General features: G+C 26.2%; 3 protein-coding genes across 3 annotated transcripts in view; 1 reads left to right on the top strand and 2 right to left on the bottom strand.

Moving 5' to 3' along the window:
- Positions 1-21,193, bottom strand: part of LOC122508689 (proteasome activator complex subunit 4A-like) — a 186,238-nt gene that overhangs the window by 132,291 nt on the left and 32,754 nt on the right. The gene's annotated exons all lie outside the window — the stretch shown is intronic.
- On the bottom strand, positions 9,459-13,849 carry LOC122508708 (peptide chain release factor 1-like, mitochondrial). The gene is made up of 2 exons (XM_043622221.1): positions 13,377-13,849; positions 9,459-10,453 (listed from the first exon to the last, which is right to left on the bottom strand). The coding sequence occupies exons 1-2, from the start codon at positions 13,705-13,707 to the stop codon at positions 9,555-9,557; spliced, it is 1,230 nt and encodes a 409-aa protein (XP_043478156.1). The 5' UTR covers positions 13,708-13,849; the 3' UTR covers positions 9,459-9,554.
- On the top strand, positions 14,058-21,187 carry LOC122508696 (scm-like with four MBT domains protein 1). Its single transcript, XM_043622196.1, has 7 exons — positions 14,058-14,282; positions 16,487-16,564; positions 17,579-17,991; positions 18,147-18,236; positions 18,431-19,796; positions 19,960-20,612; positions 20,792-21,187. Exons 2-7 carry the CDS (start codon positions 16,519-16,521, stop codon positions 20,939-20,941), a joined length of 2,718 nt encoding a protein of 905 aa, XP_043478131.1. The 5' UTR covers positions 14,058-14,282; positions 16,487-16,518; the 3' UTR covers positions 20,942-21,187.

Genomic DNA, 21,193 nt, shown 5'->3' on the forward strand with positions numbered 1-21,193 from the left:
AACAATTTCATCAACATTAAACTTTTATTTTTCCAATTTCCTCCTATAATTATAACACAGAAAAAAGTGAGTGTCATTTTAACACTGAATTCGGTGTTAAAAGTGTCTGCATCAAACTTTAGCTCGGAAGTGTTATTTTAACACCGAAAATAAGGTAAATTTTCTATTATAGAAAATTTATCCTCACTAAAATTACCCTACCAAAATTTACCCGCATCAAAAACAACACTCGCTTTTCTCTGTGAAGTATTCAGAAGTACCACATCAAATAATGAACGTTTATAGAATTTTTGGAGTAGTTTTTAATAAATATTAGTTTTTGTAACCATAGCAACAATTTCATAAACATTGAAAATCGTAAACAGTTTTTTAAGCTTTTCCACTTAAAATGGTTTATTGAAGTACTTATCAAGAACCCTTGTACTTTATAAACGTCCATCAAACGAAGGAAGTCATTTCAGTAGTAGGTCAAAGACAAACTCTTTCCTTAAATAAATAAAAGAATTAATAATTTTAGTTTAATTTTTCGTCATTGTCATTCGATTTCCATCGACCAAAAGTGGTAGTTGTGCAAGAATGAAATTTAAAGACATATTTTTTGTCGGCTTAATTTTATGGAAAGAAATTTTGGTAGTGTCTTCTGCGAGTAATTACTATGATGGATTGATAAAGTATCTCAAAGAAGATTCCAGATTGCGTCAGATAGTGTACCTTCTTGACGATAAATTGGACTATCCGGACCCATTGATGGATTCTCTTATGTTAGCAGTGAATTCGCATTTTCCATCGTTGACCGTCAACTACAGTGATATAAATTCAAATCTAACTAAACAACGTTTAAAGTTACTATTACGACCCAAAATTACTGCATTGTTTGTTTTCCAGTTGACAAATAATATAATATTCGATAAATTTGAGGAATTTTTCACTGATGACAATGATTTTTTAAAGGGACCGTCAAAACCAAAATGCTTATTTGTGACAAACTTTTCTGTACCTGATGAAAACGTCGACAAAATCTTAGAATTTCTAGTGAAAGACAATGTAGTGAAGAATGGCTATCAGGATTTTAGTATTTTGACAAATACTTATAAATGGTCTGAAGTCACTGAAGAAAAGCTCAACAAATTATTTCTTTCATTTGAAAAATACTTATATATCCCAGAATTCAACTTTCAAGAAGTTGCAACCGAAAGTCAGTGGTTTCCAAAATATATTTCACTTGCTGATGATTCATATGTTGCAGAATACACGAAAGCTATTAGGTTTCTAAAAATATTGAAACAAGAGATGTACTTCGAATCTGAAACACTGCCGCTTTTTTTACTCAATAGTAAAATGGTATTAAATGTAAATGCAGTAGAAATATTGTCTCACATAATTGATTTTGGTCTCAGATGTAGTCAAATAGATCTTGAAATGCCGATAATTGTCATGCCTTATTATAATTCTAAGTATATGGGACATATTAACATACTAGTTCTAAAATATAGCCATATTAAGGCTGTTATTCCAAAAATGTCAGTGAGTTCAAATGAAGTTAAAGTTTCGTCAGAATTTTGGTACATGAGCATTGTAACAATTTGTACGATTTCTCTTATACGATTAGTAGCATTCTTGTTAAAATTCAACAAGAGTACGTGGCAAACTTTAAACATCAGTCAAATTATAATGGGAATGCCTACGAATCAAGAACCTCGGAATTTAGCAGAGAGAACAGTTTTTGGATCATTGATTATTACATGCATTGTCTTTACTGGTTATTTCTACTCGATAATTCTCGACATCGGTTTTCGACCGTCTCCTGAAATTTCAACTCTCGCAGAGCTTGTTAATTCGAATCTAACACCAATAATGGATTACAAAATAAGAAATGATATATTAGATGCTGAAATTGATATGAATCAAACATATAAGACGTTAATTCTTGTACGACAACTAGCAGAAAAGGGATATTGGAATGTACAGGAAAATATTGAAGAACGTTGTTTGATTGACTATATTGATTATCGTAATGCTACCTGTATTTTAAATAATGCTCCACATCATGTTAGAAATTATATGGCTCAAAACGGTAGAACTGATGTCAAAATACTGGATGAGACGATTGTGTATAATATCGATGAACTTGTCATAGAATCTTTTACACCAAATCTTGACGATTTTATAAAAAGAATCTTAAACGTTTTAGAATTTGGATTATCGAGGGAGTTTTACAGAACTAATGTCAATTTACGCCAAACAAATAAGTCGGAATTGCAAATGATTTCGAAGGAACAAATTTTTATTGCCCTGTTTTATGTAGGAACAATTGGATACTCCTTGGCCATCATGGCTTTTATACTTGAAGTAATTTCTGCAAAGATAAAGAACAAATTTTTTCACAAACCAAAATTTCGATTTGTAAATTAACCCGATGCAATGGTGTTGTATGAAATTAAATGTAGTATGACTTCGACTTGTCATGATAAATTCTCTTAGAGATTTCGAGTTCAGTTTTAAAGCTAATCAGGTATTACAGTTTCAGTTAAATACTTCTATAACTGTGTACAAATTCTTTTTTGTTCCTGATAAAGTGGAGTACAATAATTTTTAGATAATCATTATATAAAATCAGTTAGGCAAGAAAAAGATTCTGTTCTGCTATGTTCCTTCAATAGAGAAAGTATGAAAAGTACAAGGTTGAAACAAAGATACAAATATCTATTTATGTATATAATTAGTTTAAAAATAAAAAACTGTTTTTCATTTTTTGGTGATTTTCTTTTTTAAATATTTAATTTACATAAAACTTTTCTAAAAGGAAAAATATTTATGGATAACATTCAAATGAGTTCGAAGAAATTGGAGCAAATCGATAGAAATAGAAAATAAAAGAAAATTGTAGAAATTAGAAATATATTTTGAATTTAATATCGTTCAATATTTACAAGTTTATTCCTTTCACGATTGACATATAATAACGAAAATTTTATATTTTATTTCTGTAATTTTTTTTTTCAAATTATCGATCAAATAGCATAACTTTTGTCATTATATTAAAGACAATTTGTACTATTGGAATTAAAATAAAACCAAAAATAAATGCTAAACAAACGTAAATACTGAGAAATTGTACAAGAAGAATGATTGATTTAATTATTATTTGACGATAATCTTCAGCCGCTCGAATGCTGATTAATTTATCCAATATGAATCTCAGAATGTAGAGAAAAATCTAGAAATTGAAAAAAATTTTCTAAATAGAAGAGAAAAATAATTTTTAATTTTGAATTAATATTTAAGTCATCATTAGTGTGGTTTTATGTTTATTACTAATCAGAAATCTTTTATGATTTTAATAACTCTTTTTGGCTTTTATGTAAAATTTGATAAAAAAAAACTAAAAACATACCAATTATAAATTAAAGGACAAATATTTCTTTTTTTTTAATTACCTCGACAACTGGGGCCGTATTGACAATAATGTAAACCAGAGCAAGTAGAGATTTTCCAGTCGCTTCACCCAAAACTTTAATTAATGATATAAATGAATATTCAGTTGGTGGTGTACCATTCGATTCTTGATAAGTTGCAAGAAAATCTCGAAAACTTGACAGAAAATTTGATTCCCCAGTTTTCGTTAGTGTGATATCAAAATTTGAATCTGAAAACATTAATTTTAAAAATGAAGCTAAAACTGGCACCCTACTTAATCTACTTAAATTTGGAAACTGAATTTTACAGTTAAAAATGGACATTAAATTATGAAGAATTAATTAAGTGCAAGTTTTAGTTTCACGCAAGAATATTTAATGTTAAAATTTAATTTTCAAAAAATTAAGTCAGAGTGACAATTATAGTTCCATAATTTAAATTATTTTAGTTTTTTGTGATTTAGAATTTTTGGGAAAGCTGATTATAGAGATCATCCAAAGTTTTGTGCTTATTTGGTAAAAAAAAAGCCATTTTACAGTTTTATTTTCATATTTAGTCCTTAAATAATGTGTTGTCTTTTTAAAATTTTACATCCCAGGCTTTATTATTTATATTATTCGTAGTTGCGAGGGTAAAATGAAGGGCTCTCAATAAAAGTTTAAGTGTTTGTTATCTAACAGCAATTCTTTGTAAATCTAAGCTATTCGATCATAGATTTTGTTAAAAGGTTGAAGATCCCTTCTTAGCAGAATCCCCCTATGAGGCTTTTATAATTTTGAAAATTGGTAGGCTAAGGGTGACAATGCAGAGTATAACTTTTTATTTTAATTATAATAAACTTTCTTATTCCAAATTTCCTCTTTCAGTTTAATAATAAGGTATTCGTAAGTACCACATTAGAGAAGAACGTTTATGGATTTTCTTTGAGTACCTTGTTTTTAATAAATATTAGTTTTAATAACCATGGTTACAATTTCATAAACATTAAACTTTTTCTTTTCCAATTTCCTCCTATAATTATAAGTATTCAGAAGTACCACACCAAATAAGAGCATTTATAAAATTTTTGGAGTAGTTTTTAATAAATATTAGTTTTTGTAACCATAGTAACAATTTCATAAACATTGATAATCGTAAACAGTTTTTTAAGCTTTTCCACTTAAAATGGTTTACTGGAGTACTTATCAAGAACTCTTATATTCCATCAAAAGAATGAAGTACTTCCTACTTTCAGTAGTAGGTCAAAGGCAAATTCTTTCCTTAAATAAATAAAAGAATTAATAATTTTAGTTTAACTTTTCGTCAATGTCATTCGATTTCCATCGACCAAAAGCGGTGGTTGTGCAACAATGAAATTTAAAGACATATTTTTTGTCGGCTTAATTTTATGGAAAGAAATTCTGGTAGTGTCTTCTGCGAGTAATCACTATGATGGATTGATAAAGTATCTGAAAACTCATTCCAGATTGCGTCAGATAGTGTACCTACTTGACGATAAATTGGACCGTCCGGACCCAATAATGGATTCTCTTATGTCAGCAGTGAATTCACATTTTCCATCGTTGACCGTCAACTACAGTGATATAAATTCAAATCTAACAAAAAAACGTTTACAGATACTATTGCGACCTAAAATTACTGGATTGTTCGTTTTGCAGTGGACAGAAAACACAACAATAAAAGAATTTAATGAATTTTTTACTAATGACTCTGATTTGTTAAAAGGACCATCAAATCCAAAATGTTTAGTAGTAACGTCCCTTTCTTTACTTGATGAAAAGATGGATAAAATATTCATTTCTGTATGGGAAAATAATTATTTGGACATTAGTATTCTGACAGCTATTAATGACCAGACTGTAATACTTGAAGAAAATTTCATGAAATTACAACTTTTTTCTAGAGATATTTTATATTTCCCCGACTTGTATTTAAAAGAACCAACCGCCGATTGTCAGTGGTTTTCAGAGAAGATTTCATATATTAATGATTCATATGAGATGAAATACATGAGAGCTGTATATTTTTTAGAAACTTTGATGTATGAGAAGTACTTTGATACTGAAACGCTGCCATTCGTATTGCTACAGAGTAAAATACTCTTCGAATACGGAAAACCAAATTTGTCTTTCGCAAGAGATTTCGTTTTCGAAACTGGAATAGTGCATCGTTCTGATGATTACCATATGATATTACATTATCATGATACGAGTAGGGGTATGATTAATTTAGTAATTCTCAAATTGATGAGTGTTAATGCAGTGATTCCAAAAACGTCAAAACTTTTAAAAGACGTTAATGTTTCAACGGAATTTTGGTACATGATCATTGTAACGCAGTTTGTATGATTTCTATTATACGATTAGTAGTATTTTTGATGAAATTCAACAACAGTACGTGGCAAACTTTAAACATCAGTCAGATTATAATGGGAATGCCTACGAATCAAGAACCTCGGAATTTAGCAGAGAGAACAGTTTTTGGATCATTGATTATTACATGCATTGTCTTTACTGGTTATTTCTACTCGATAATTCTCGACATCGGTTTTCGACCGTCTCCTGAAATTTCAACTCTCGCAGAGCTTGTTAATTCGAATCTAACACCAATAATGGATTACTCCTTGCGATTTATTACATTACATCAACCAATTGAAAATGTTCGAGCAGATAAGAAGTTTGCTATTGCATATAAATTAGCAGAAAAAACAAATTGGATTTTGGAGTACAATATTGAAGACCGTTGTTTAATGGACTATATTGATTATCGGAATGTTACCTGTATTTTAAGAAATGCTCCGTATCATGTTAATAATTATATAGCTAAAAATGGGAGAACAGATGTTAAAATATTGGAAGAAACTATTTTTGATAGTGTCAGGCTACTTATTCCAGATAGCTTTACACTCTATATTGATGATTTCATAAAAAGAATCTTATACGTTTTAGAATTTGGATTATCGAAAGAGTTTTACAGAACTAATTTCAATTTACGCCAAGCAAATAAGCCGGAATTGCAAATGATTTCGAAGGAACAAATTTTTATTGCCCTGTTTTATGTAGGAACAATTGGATACTCCCTCGCTATTATGGCTTTTATACTCGAAGTAATTACAGCAAAGATAAAGAGAAAATTTTTCCACAAACCAAAATTTCGATTTGTAAATTAAACCGATGGTGTTGTGTTATTTCTCAAGCTCTTTTTCAGAGCCTTTGTTTTTCAATTCGTAAATAGAGAAATGTTACTCCGAACTTTTAAAAAAATCGATTTGTTTTATTTCTGCATAATATATCCGAGAATGTATACCCAAAGTTTTATTCAAAAATAAAGTAAATCTTTGTATGTGTGGTTGTAAATTTTGAATATAGAAAAATACTTGGAGTGTCGATTCTTATAAAAAAAAGGATATTAAAAAAGCAACCATAAAAATTGTATTATTTGACAAATAAAAATATCTAATTAAATGCAAAATATATCGAAAGTGATTGTAAAATAAAGAAGATAAAAAATTCCCTCATACTTATTGAATCCGTAACTCTATCTTGCCAATAAGCTCTAAATTTCCCATTAGGAACACTGTAAAGATTTCGACTTCTCAATGTTGCCCTCAATTCATCATTTTCGTTAAAATAAGATTTTTCATTCCACTTTGTTGCATTGTTCCAATCGCCGGACGATTCTTGATTTGAAAAATTTAAATTCTTAACCTCCACTTCTTGCAGTAAACATTTAACTTCTTGAATTTGTTCCTTTAGGTTATTATCAATTGTCTTGAGAAAAAAATTTGTTTGCAATGAAATTTATTAATTTACCAAATTCCAAAAATGAATCTAATTTCAGGCTTCGCACTCATCTACTAAAACCTACATATTTGAATACTTTTTTTTTAAATTTGTGACACTAAAAGCTACTTTATTCTTTTTTTTTTAAATTTTAATAAAATTCTTCAAAAGAATTCAATTATTTCCAACAAAATTTAATAGATTTAAAGAATTTAGTCAAATTTAATTATTTTCGTAAAATCTGATAAAATCCTTCAAAACTTTAATAATAAAATTATTAACTATACAAATTTTTAACAAAATCGATTATTTAAAAAAAAAATTTTTTTAATTCTTCAAAACAATTCAAATATTTTCAAAAGTTTTAAGGAAATGTTTGGGAATTTAATTTTTTTTTAAATGTTGATAAAATTCTTATTCAATTTTAAGAAATAATCAATTATTCTATTAATTAATCTATTATTTTTTATAAAAAAAGACATTATTTTCAAAAGGTTTAAAGAAATTAGTCAAAAAAATTTAATTATTTTAAAATAATTTTAATAAAATTCTTCACAAGAATATTTTATTATCTTTATTAATAAAAAAAACTCTTATAAGGAATTCAATTATTTCTTAAAAATTTAAATATAATTTTTTATTTTCAATTATTAACAAAAACCATTCTTTTAGAAACTTCAGAGAAATTTAAAAAAAAATTTAATTAATTTCAAAATTTAAATAAAAATTAAATTTCCAATTAACATTTAAAAAAAAATTAGGTTATTTTTAATAGACTTTAAGAATTTGGTCAAACAAATTTAATTATTTTCGAAAAATTTAATAAAACTCTTGAAAATAATTCAATTTTTTTAACAATATTTTTAATAAACTTTAATAATAAAATTATAAATTACAATTTTTTGAACAAAATCGATTATTTAAAAAAAATTTATGTCAATTCTTTAAAGCAATTCAAATATTTTCAAAAGTTTTAAAGAAATGTTTGGGAATTTAATTTTTTTTTTAAAAATGTGAAAAAAAATTATTATTCAATTTGAAGAAATAATTAATTATTCTATTAATTATTTATTTTTGTATTTTAAATTAATGAATTCTTGTGGAACTTTCTAATAAAAATTGATTTGAAAATGAATTTCCAGTTACAATTTTAGATTAAAATCGAGATTAAAATTAAATATTAAAAATGCGTTATAAATTTTAATTTTTAGAAATTAGAAATAGATAAATTTCAAAAAGCTTTTAAATTAGAATTATTTAAAATCTTTTTCAGTAAGAAACAATTTAATTCAAAAGTTATAAAAAAAAATTCATCTTTTGAAAAATTTTAATAAAATTTTGTTGAATATAGGGAAATTCTCATAAAAATTAAAAATGTTTATTTCCATTTTTAAATTAATTGGAAATTTTGTCAAAGTTTAATTGAAATAAATTTTATAAATTTTATAAATTTTACCATTTTTATTAATTTGAAAAAAATTAATTTTTTTACTTTCAAAAATCATTATTCAATTTTTGTAATTTTTCCTGAATTGACTAAAACCAGTTTTTTAGTCATCAAATTTTAATTTTTCGTTAACCACTTTTTTTTTACTATTTTTTTCAGTCTCAAAAAATACTTTTTTAAAATTAATTATTAAGTGCGAAGCCTGTTAATGCAACAAATGTAACATTACCTCGTGTTGAGTTTCCATTGTTCACTGAAAGTAATTTCGAAAAAAAAAATAATTAATAGAAAGGCGAAAAAGTTTCTGTTGAAGAAAATTGAGTTTGAAAGGATGTGAAAAATTTAAACTGTCAAAAAAAAGAAAAGAATATCGATTTTTTAAATGATAGAGGCTGGAGAATATTTTTTAACCTTTTTATTTTTACTATTTGTTTCCTTTGGTATAATATGTACAATAAATTAGACTAATTTGAAACATAACTAAAATTTTTTCGTAATAGGAAAAATTGTTTATTAAATATATTTTTCTTTTCTTCTTTAAAAATAAAAATTGGAAATTAGAAATTAAAAAAATTCCACAAGTCTGAAATATATATGAAGAAGTGCTCGCTAAATTCGAATTAGTAAAAAAGTTTACTAATTTGACAAAGTGACTGAATTTTTGCTTTTGAATTAGTAAAGTTTACTAATAAATGGTAATTTCTACTAACTTATTAGTAAACTTTACTAATAAATGATAATTTCTACTAATTTATTAGTAAAATTTACTAATTCAAAAGCAAAAAAACAGTCACTAATTTAAATTAGTAAATATTTTTACTAATTCATATTCAAAAAGTAATTTTTTTTTTTTTTTTATTATTTATTATTATTTATTATTTTTTTATTATTTTTTTATTATTTTTTTATTATTTTTTTCCGCAGTCATTAATTGTGTCCATTAACAACTTCCTCTCATAGTCCCTCTGCAATTTTTCCTGCAATTCATCAAGCCCCACACCCCCTTTCATAAAATCACTCAATCCATGCAAAGTTCCATTCGAAATTCGATGATCAGTCACACGATCCTGTAAATAATTATAAGTACGAATTCTCTCATTACGATTTTTAAAACCCATTTGTTTTCGTCGAATATTACGACTAGTGGCCATTTGTTCCTCGAGTCGTGCCTCATAAATTTTTGTCCTCAATTTAATCATCGCAATATTTTTATTTCTTATTTGTGACCTCTCACTTTGACATTCGACTGTTGTGCCAGTTGGTATGTGAACAATTCTCACCGCCGAATCGGTTTTATTAACACTCTGCCCACCGGCGCCCGTCGAACGAAATGTATCAATTCGCAAATCTTTATTCTCAATTTTCACCTCAATTTCATTTGGTTGTGGATAAATGACCACCGACACAACACTCGTGTGAATACGTCCCGATGTTTCCGTCAATGGAATTCGTTGAACCCGATGAATACCAGCTTCGTGACGAAATTTCTCATACACACCAGGACCATTAATTGTGAGGCTCGCACGACGAATACCACCAATTGGAGTCACTTCATGCTCGATATAGTCAAAAGTATAATTTAAATAGTTTATGTGAAGATGGTACATTTGGAGGAGATCGTAGGCGAAGAGCATTGATTCCTGACCACCAACGCCGGCGGTTATTTCTAAAATTACACTATCACAAAAATCACGAGCAAGAACAGTTGATAGTGACTCAATGATGCGATCATTTATGATTGTCAATGATTTTTTGTATGTCGTGAATTCCTCATTGGCTAATTGTTTCATTTCCTTGTCTTCTTTTGCTGTAACAGAAAAAGGAATTTTTAAATTCCTCCAATTACCGCAGTGCCAAAAAAACAAAAAAAAAAACAATCAGGGTTGCCACTGGTTGACACAAAAATTTAACTTTCTTTTTCCCTAATTTCCAGACAGAATTTTTACTTTTTTCCTGACCCTAAAGAATGTTCTAATACATTTAAGAATTTTTTTTTAAAAATTATATATAGTAATGATGTTATTACTCGGTCGATAAATTAATGAATAAATTAATAATTAATTAATAATAATAAATTATTATTAATAATTAATAAAATAAAATAGTCGATTTACTCTTCAAAAATTATTCCAAAACATCAATAACATCATTTTTAAATAAATATTTAATTAATATTTTCCATAGAATTTAAAATTTTTTCAAACCATTCAAATTCAACAACTTATAAGAATATTGTTAAAAAACATGAAGAAAAGATCACTCCGAGTCGAAGACTCGGAGTGATCTTTTCTTCATGTTTTTTAATAATTAAAACTTGCTACTTTGTTACTGTAACTTCTTAAAAAATTATTTTCATCATTACGATTATTTCATTCTAGAATTTTCAACTAAAATTCTTCTTTAAATCTATTTTTTAAAATAATTTTTGAAAAAATTCTTTGTGAATTTTCAAATTTTTTTGTTTACAATGAAATAAATTTAATTTTACGAAATTTATTCGATTATTGTAACATTCTTCAATTAAATATATTAGAAATTAAAACCTTTAAATAAAATTTAAAAAAAAATTCTATTAAAGTTATTAAAAAATAATGAATTCTATAGAATCCTTAATTAAAAGTATAAAAAGTTCCAATATTCAAAGAATTTTAATTTGAAATTCATTTTTAAATCAATATTTACTAGAAAATTCTAGGAGAATTCAATTATTTAACTATAAAAATAAATATTTTATTAAACAATTGATTGTTTCTTAAAATTGAATTTTCATAAAGAATTTTATCAACAAATTTTTAAATAATTCAATTCTCTTGACAAATTTTCATCAAATTTTCAAGAATAATTGCATTTTTCGAGAAATTTGATGAAAATTGTATTAAAAATATAATTGAAATTTTGACAAGAATTTTATTTAAAATTTGTGAAAATAATTGAATTTCGGAGAAGAATTTTATTAATTATAAAAATAATTGAATTTCGGAGAAGAAGTTTGTAATTTATAAAAATAATTGAATTTCAGAGCAGAATTTTATTATTTGTAAAAATAATTATAATTTCGACGAGAATTTAAAAATATTGTTGATATTTTGCCAAGAATTTTATTAAAATTTTTGAAAATAATTGAATTTTTGAGAAGAATTTTATTATTTATAAAAATAATTTAAATTTTGACGAGAATTTAAAAAAGTTTTTGAAATTCTGCCTGGAATTTTATCAAAATTTTTAAAAATAATTGAATTTCGGATAAGAATATTATTATTTATAAAAATAATTGAATTTCGGAGAAAAAGTTTGTAATTTATAAAAATAATTGAATTTCACAGCAAAATTTTATTATTTGTAAAAATAATTGAAATTTTGACGAGAATTTTAAAAAATTTTTGATATTTTGCCAAGAATTTTAAAAAAAATTTTTGCAAATAATTGAATTTCGAAGAAGAATTTTATTATTTATAAAAATAATTTAAATTTTGACAAGAATTTAAAAGTTTTTGAAATTTTTTGAGAATAATTGAATTCTTTCGAGAAATTTTATCAAATTTTTATTGATAACAATTGAATTTTTGCAAAAAATTTTACTATTTATAAAAATCTGTAAAAATAATTGAATTGTTTTAAAGGATTTATTATAATTTTAGAAAATAATTGAATTCTTTCGTGAAATTTTCTTGAATATAATTGAATTCATGCGAAGTATTTTATTAAATTTTGTTTAAACAATATTGAAATTTTGTCAAGAATTTTTTATTAAAATTTTTGACAATAATTGAATTCTTGAGAAGAATTTTAATATTTATCAAAATAATTGAATTTTGGAAAAGAATTTCATTAAAATTCCTTTAAAATAATTGATTTCATCGAGAGAATTTCGTTGTTTATCAAAATAATTAAATTCTTTTGCAGAATTACTTCAAAAATTTTGAAAATAATTAATTTCCTGCGACGAATTAAAAGTTATTTATATGAAAATAATTGAATTATTGCGACGAATTTTATTATTTCTTTGAATAATTGAATGTTTCTTAAAATTGAATTCTTTCGCGTCAAGTTTTAATAAAATTTTTAAGCATAATTGCATTTTTCGAGAAATTTATTTATAATTGTATAAAAAATATTTGAAATTCTGCGATGAAAATAATTGAATTCCTAAATAAAATTTTATTATTTATGAAAATAGTTGAATGATTTCGCAGAATAGTATCAAAAATTTTTTTCAATAATTAAATTATTTGATAAATTTTATGAAAATAGTTAATATTGAAATACATTGAATTGCGAATAACTTTTGAAAATAATTGAAATTTTGCACATAATTTTATTTAAATTTTTTGAAAATAATTGAATTTTTAGTGAAAAATTTTGCTATTTATAAAAATAATTGAATTTCTTCGAAGAATTTAATTACTTTTGAAAATAATTGAATTTTTTCGATGAATATTGTTATTTATAAAAATAATTGAATTTATAAAAATTTTTTTTTAAATTTCTAAAAATAATTGAATTTTGTTATTTCAATATAATCGATCGATTAATCGATTTTTTAATTTCGATTCCCATGTCTCTAATAAACAAGATGGCCGATTACTGGTTGCCGGACCAGGAAAACATTGGCAAAATAGAGGGGGTACTAAACACTTTTCTAGCAGAAAGAAAACCCAACTTTTCGTCATTTTTTTATTAGAATTTTTATTAACAAAAATAAATAAACAATAATGTAAAAAAACACTTACCTAATTCTTCCAAAGAATTAATATTCTCAAGAATATTAATTCTCTCATCCATAAGTTGTTTCACATCCTGATTTTTGAGAATATCACCAATTTCCGATTTATCCTTTTCTCTGCCCTCATAAACATTTGTCGCATGATTTAAAAAATTTTTCACCAACTTTTCCGATAAATTATCATCGACAATCGTGGCGAAACAACGTAAATATTGTTTTTCACAACTTTTAAGGTTAGAATTGCCATTTAAACCCAAATTTCTCGATAAATGACAATATCGTCTCGAAATTGAATTAAACCCACAATATTTACGACAAACATCATAAATCAACTTCATTATTATTAACAACTGTCATGCTTTGTAAAAAATTTTATTTTCAAAATTTTTTCCAACAAAATAACTCACGTGTTTTTTTATTCAAAAAAAAAAAAATATATACAAACATCGTCCATTGTGTCGTCTGCTAAATAAAAACAGTGTCGCCAACATTTTAAAATTGTTTTGGTGCAGTGAAAAAAAATTAAGATTGTTGTCTCATTGTTGAAACAAAATACATAATACATAAAATTGTTTTTTTAATTAACGGGGCAATTTTTAAGGAAATAAATTCCAAAAATGCAATAAATATTTTGTTATCTATCAAGAAATTGATGGAATGGTTGTAAAATTTGAAAGGAACCAAATTCTATAAAATTGGCAGCACTGTGAACTTTTCTTGGGTGCAAAGCGATCGTTTTGTTCGACGCGAGAGAAAAAGCAAATGTAAAGTGTTACTGTGAAGCAAAAAAACAATTAATTTTATAAATAAATTAATATTATTTAATGGACGAAGTGAAAAATTATTATTTCTTTAATAAGTGTTTAAAAGAATAGAAAACTTTTGCATTCAATTCTCTATTATTTTTTTAAAGGTAAAGTATATTCATTTCACTTTTTTGTCGAGAGAGAAACACTTTTATAAAATCACACACCGCAGAATAACATATATCTATACATAAACATATATATATTCAAAAGTTACAAGACCTTCCCTTTTCACAACAATTATTGCATTTTTTTTATAATTAATTATTTTAAACTTTTTTTTATTTTTGAATTTTAATCTTATCGAAATTAATTTTAATTTTTTTTATCAAAATACAAGTATTTTTTTAATTTTCCATAACAGTAAAAAAAATTTCATTTTTTTCTCTTCGTAAAAATTTTATTTTCAAAGATAAAAATATTTCCAATTTTTTATACCAGGAAATAAAAAAAATTGTTTTTTTAAAATTATTTTCACAATATTGTAATTTTTATCAACAAATATTTTTCTCGAAGTATTGAAAAAAATGTTTCCTTTACTTCTTTTTAGATTATTTTAATTATTTTAAAATTGCAAAGTTTTTTTTTAATTGATATTTATTATTTTTAGGTTATTTTTCATTTTAAAACGTTTATAGGTATAAGATTACGAAATGTTGCAGGAAATTCATTTCTTTGTTGCATTTTCCGTAAAAGTTGCATTAATGATTTCTTAATTAGTTTGTGTCAAGTGTTCAATAAGCTTCTCTATAGAAAATAGAGAAAGACAACAATGTTAGTGATTTATAATTTTTTTTCTTTTCTACCTGTTTCAATTCTTAAAGGAGAAAAATTGAAAAATTTCTCTTTGCCAATAATTTTAACGATTGAAATTGAAAATATATACTGTTTGAAAAAATATTCTTAACAAATATTAAAAATTAACAATTTTTTTATAGGCAATAATTTTATTTTATTTATTTAATTTTCAAATTTTATATAGAGATCACAGTGTGATAGAAAGAGAACGAATGAGTTCAGGGACGAGGTATTTTTTTTGGAACCCGGGGTTAAAAGTGTAGAAAATATAAAAATTTTTTTCTTGACGTCAAATTATATAAAATTTTTACTTATTATAATATAGATTTTATATATTATAATAATAAATAATAATAAAATAAATAATAATAATTATAGTAAAAATAATTTCTATCTAAAAAATATTTTATTTTCTAGATAGCGTTAATATTATTGATTAATATTTAAATAATTCGGGCAGATAAAATTTCAAAGGAAGCATTTTTTAATACTTTTAAACCTGTTTTTTGTGCTAATAAATAAAAACTTTCACAACAAATGTAATAAAAACAATAATAATAATATTAATTTTTGTTACAAAATAATAAGAAAAATTTTTTAACAAAAAGCAAATAGAAAAGCAAACAATAAGAACTATAATAATAACCTATTATTTATATTAATTATAATTATTAAAATTCTAACAATAATAATAATAATAATAATAACAATAATAATATCAATATCAATAATAATAATAATAATAATAATAATAATAATAATAATAATAATCAATAAATAATATAAAAATATACATAATAGTTAATTATCAAAAGAACTATTAAAATTTGTTTTTTTATAATAATCATAATTTTATTAATATGTATACCAAATGTACAATATATTATTGTTATTATTAATATTATCATAAATTATTATAAATATTGTAAACATTATAAATACTATTAATATAATAATAATAATAATTACTATAATTATTATTTTTTGTATTTATATTTTTTCAAGATTTAAAAATATTAAAAAAAAAATTATAATTATTAATAATTGCTTTAATGTTACTCTCTACGAATTATTATTATAATAAAAATAATTATAACTTCCAATATATTACATAATTCTCATAAAATTTTTTTTTTCATTCGATAAAGGTGAGAAATATTGAAATAAATTAATTTTAATAGATACAGCCCTGAAAGCCCTATATACGCTCTCGTGACGGGTTGTAGAGTTAGTTGTGTGGTTATAGCGAGTATTTTGCTTATTATACTTTTCCTTTTATATTATTCTCAATTTTCATAATTTCATTGATTAATAAAAATTAAAAATTTATCACAAGTAATTGAAAAAAACATGAAATTAAAGAAATTTTCAATTCAAATTTTTAAATTTTGAAGAAAATTACCCTGAATATTAGTTTTTATATACATATATATGTTGACTATAAATGTAAAAGTTTTATTTAAAAAAAAACGAATATATATGTATATTATATTGATGTTTTTATATTATTCAGATTGTGTATAGAGAACAAAAAAAAAAAGAAAAATGGAATCAAGCGGAAGTGAAGCAGTGGAAAAAAATCCAGATGAAGGTAATTTTATATATTTGCATTTTTTCAAAATTTTCAAAAATGGTTTTTTTTTTATATTCTAACTTTTGTATTTTGTTCTTTGTAATTTAAAAAAAATTTTAATTTAAAAATTTTGTATTCAAAAATATTGAAAAATTTTTAAATTAAAAAATTTTTATTTTTATGTGCTGTTAAAAATTTTTAATGCTTTTTTATTTATATACATGTGAATTGAATTTTAATTACAGTTATTGTAGTATATAAAATTTAAATAGGTATCTTTTTATTTTTAACAAAAAAAATTTGTTTTTGAGAAATTTTCGTCTCCTTTTTTTTAAATTTTTACTTATTTATTTAAATTTTTAAGCTGTTTTTATATCCAAGAATTTAATGATAGTTTAATTTTCTTTCAACTTTACTCTATTAAACCGTTTTTTTTTTCATCATTTAGTAAAGAATTAAGAAAAAATTTTGGATTTTGAGCCGAATTTTCATCGAAATGTATATTCATTAAATAAAAATGGTATTTAACTTATATTTTAGCCGAATTTATCATTAAAATTTTCCCTTAGAAAACAAAATCGAATTTAAAAAAAAAATCATTTTAAAGATAAATTTACTCGAATCATTTTTGATGGTTTCATAAAATTTTCAGCCTAACCTAGAAAAATTTCGATTTTTAAATAGCATCAGATTTTTTTCTCTTCTTATCCGAACGATCAGAACTTTTAATTACAATCTAAAATTACTTTCGGAACTTCTACAAATAGTTTCAACACCCTTTAATTTTCCAATTTGTGTACTGTCAGTAAAGCAGAAAATCGTGCGGGAAATTTGAATTTCGCGCCTAAAAATTTATTGGAAGACTATATAGTAAAAGCTGAAAGTTCCTCTGCAAGCTAAAAAATATATTTTTGTTATACAAATTGTCTAATTTGATTAAATATGGTCTAAATTAATTAATTTAATTAATTTAATTAATTTAATTAATTTTAAATTTTTAGTCTAAATTTTTTTTTCTTTATCTTGTTGCAGAACTCGTATTTGTTTGGCAGGACTATTTGGACGCGACAGAAAGTACAGAAGTGCCACAAATTTTATTTCCCCACGTGGAATTAACATTACAAAGTGGAATTGAAATTGGAATGTCGCTTGAAGTGCCAAATGGAAAATCGACAAATAATGAGGATATTTCCTATTGGATTGGTTCAATTGTAATGGCGTGTGGACCACTGCTAAGATTACGTTATTTCGGCGGGGACGATAGATCACTCGAATTTTGGTTTAATTTAACGAAAGAAGCGGCCCATGAACTTGGTTGGTGTGAAAAAAATGGCAAACAATTACAACCACCGGAAGAAATTGAAAAACGTTCGCCCGATTGTTGCGAGAAACTTGATGAATTTTTATCGAATACTAAAACTGTTCCCCAGGAAATGCTCTCGGGGGTTAGTTCTCCTATTTTTAAATTCGAATTTAAAATTTTAATTTTTTCTTTCATTAATACTTTATTAGGATCTTATTTTAGTAATTTTGAAAAAATGTTAAACAAAAATTATAAATTTAGGGTAAAATTAATTTTAAACTGTTGATTTTTTCGCAGGAAGGACTCAGTATGGTTGATAGAATAAAGCAGGGAATGAAAGTTGAAGTGAGCGATATTCGACATCCGTACAAATTATGGCTTGCAACTGTAAGTTTCGTTTATTTTTATTTAAAATTTTAAAAATCAAGAGGTTCAATTATTCTTTAACAAACATTTTGAGTAAGTAGAAGTTGATTTTAGAGGTTATCTTACACTTCGAGAAAGCAAACAATAAAGAAAGTCATGCAAGGTTCTGCAATTGTTCTCCAATCTTTAAGAACGAAAAAATTTTCAATTTCCAGATAATCGAGAACGTTGGCGGTCGTCTTTTGCTTCGTTACGATACCCCAGGATCATCGCCAATGAAAGATTTTTGGATATTCTGCACATCGGAGCATTTACATCGTCATGGTTTCTCAGCGAGTTCGAGTACAAAATCAAAATGGTTTCTAGAACCCCCAACATCGATAATTGATACCCACGCCTATGAGGAATGGAAGGAATTAACGGAAAACGGTTCCAAGGACTACGATCACAATGAAAGTCATTTCGATAATATTAAAGAACACGAGAAACATAAATTTCAACGTAACATGAAATTAGAAACAATATCGCCGGCCGATCGAACAAAAATATGTCCCGCATCTGTTGTTAAAGTATTCGATGATATTTATTTTCTCGTTAAAGTTGATATTTACGATGAGGAAGATCCAATAAAGGATCTAAACGATTCATTTGTTTACGATAGTGCCGAGAAGGACACTTGGCTCTGTACTGCCGATCATCCATACATATTTCCCGTGGGTTGGGCCGAAAAACACGAAATACAATTAACACATCCACAAGGTTGGATCTCAAAATCGTTGGACTTCAATTGGTCGGAGTATTTAAAGGCAACCGAATCAATAGCTGCGGAGGATTCGTTTTTTTCTCATAAAGAGAACGCGCAGGAAATTGGTTTTGAAATTGGAATGCGTCTCGAGGCGGTTGATCCAGAGAATGAGAATGTCATTTGTGCGGCGCACGTGACGAAAATCATTGATAATTTATTATGGTTAAAATTGGATAATTATGAGGATTGTCGACCAGAGCATGTGGTGCATATGAATTCATTGCATATCTTTCCGGTCGGTTGGTGTGAATCGAATCATTATCCATTAAAACCTCCTAAGGACTATGTGGAAATTTGTGGTAAGATTCAACCAACGGATTTGAAGAAGGCTCAGGTGGAAACGCCAAATGAACCAAGATCTTCGCTATGGTGTCCGAAGATTTATTTCAATTATCGATGCTTCACGGGGCCTATGATATCGAAGGGGAAATTGGCGACATTACCAAAAGCCGTGGGACCCGGACCGGTAATATTGGTGATGCGCGAAGTCCTCTCAATGATTGTATCGGTTGGCTATCGAAGTGCAAGAATACTAAAAGTTTTACAATGCGATGCTAAACCGAAAAATGGTTATCATCTCGAGGTCCTGAAGGCGAAGCACAAAAATAATACATATCGGGCGAGTGTCGCGGTGGTTACTTCCGGCGATATGGTCTCTGATTTTTGTCGCATGATCTGCAAAAAATTGATGGTCTGCCCTAATCTTTTTGGTCCGGTACGGGTTTTGCAGGAGGAATGTCCGGATCGATGTCACAAAACTCAGAAGACGAAATTCAGTAAGTTTCCTCTATCCTACTTTTTAAACTTCCAAACTCATTAGAAACATAAATATTATGTTTTATGTCTCATTAGAGACTTAAGTATTACGTCTTATGTCTCTAATGAGTTTCGAAATTTAAAAAGTAATCAGACTTTTAATCTTGAAATTTTCTCCCTTAGCCGCTCCAGTGGGCAATGGAAAACGAGGAAAGCCAAAGGGCTACACGAGTATAATGGTCCAAAAGCCAAAACCATGGGGAGGTCGTCGAAAACGAAGACGTGGTCGCTGGGCGAATCGGGACAAGGAGAATGACGACGACGAACGTGACGAGGACATGCCTTATTTATCGATGGACCTAACAAAGCACATTTCCAATAGTTTCGATGAATCTTGCGATGGTCGTGTACCATCTTCAATTGAAAACGACTTTTCGAAATGCAATCAATTGGAGAAGTTTGATGACTTTAAATTGGAGGCACAATCGAGTAATGGGTCAGAGGATTCACGGAGTTCGTTCAACGATCGCAAGAGTAAGGACAGTAATTTTGATAGTCCAGGTAGTTCGGGTGGTAAATCACAAACAAAATTATCGAATCATAATGGAGCAACGAGAACACGTGGTATTAAACGTGAGAGAGATGACACAAGTGTCGAGTCTGATGATGTATCTGAAATCGACGTTACTTACACAAGGGGACAGAAGAAGACAACCAAGAAGCCAAAGAATGGAACATTGGATTCGAATCCATTGTTTTGGAGTGTAGACGATGTCTTTCGATATTTGAGGAAAACGAACGATTGCAAGGATATTGCCTACAGGGTAAAGCAAGAGGTGGGTTACGTTTTTTTTATTTCTACAAAATTTAAACTTGATTTTCAAAAAGGAGTTCACTCTGAATTGATATGTTTCCTAAAACAATTGATAGTGATTTCCACTAACTGTTTTAGGTTTTTGTAAACCTATCGTCTATAAAACTTTGAGGCTCTAACCTAATTTTTTCCACCCCCCAGGAAATTGACGGACTGGCTTTTCTGCTTTTGAATCTACCATCCTTAACACAACACATGAATCTACGAACGAGTGCAGCAATGAAACTTTGTCGTCACGTCGAACAAGTGAAGGTGACATTTTTTCTTCGTTACGTAAACGAAGCCGATTAATTTCTTTCAATGTTCCAATTAACTGTGCTTGCAACCCTGCAGATAGCGAAATCCATTCGCAAGGCTTGCTGGAAACTTAACGGTTATAAATTGGAGACAAAAAACAGTATTTAATGTAAAAACAGAAATGAACTGAGAAAAATTTTAAGAGTCTTGCTCTTCCAGATTCGTAAATTTTCGAATCGAATATAATGTAAAATAGATTTTTTTTTTAATAGAAACGCGAATAAATTTTAGTTTATTGAATGTCGT

The sequence above is a fragment of the Leptopilina heterotoma genome, unplaced genomic scaffold (genome assembly GCF_015476425.1).
Source record: "Leptopilina heterotoma isolate Lh14 unplaced genomic scaffold, ASM1547642v1 Lhet_55, whole genome shotgun sequence".
Classification (NCBI taxonomy): Eukaryota; Metazoa; Arthropoda; class Insecta; order Hymenoptera; family Figitidae; genus Leptopilina; species Leptopilina heterotoma.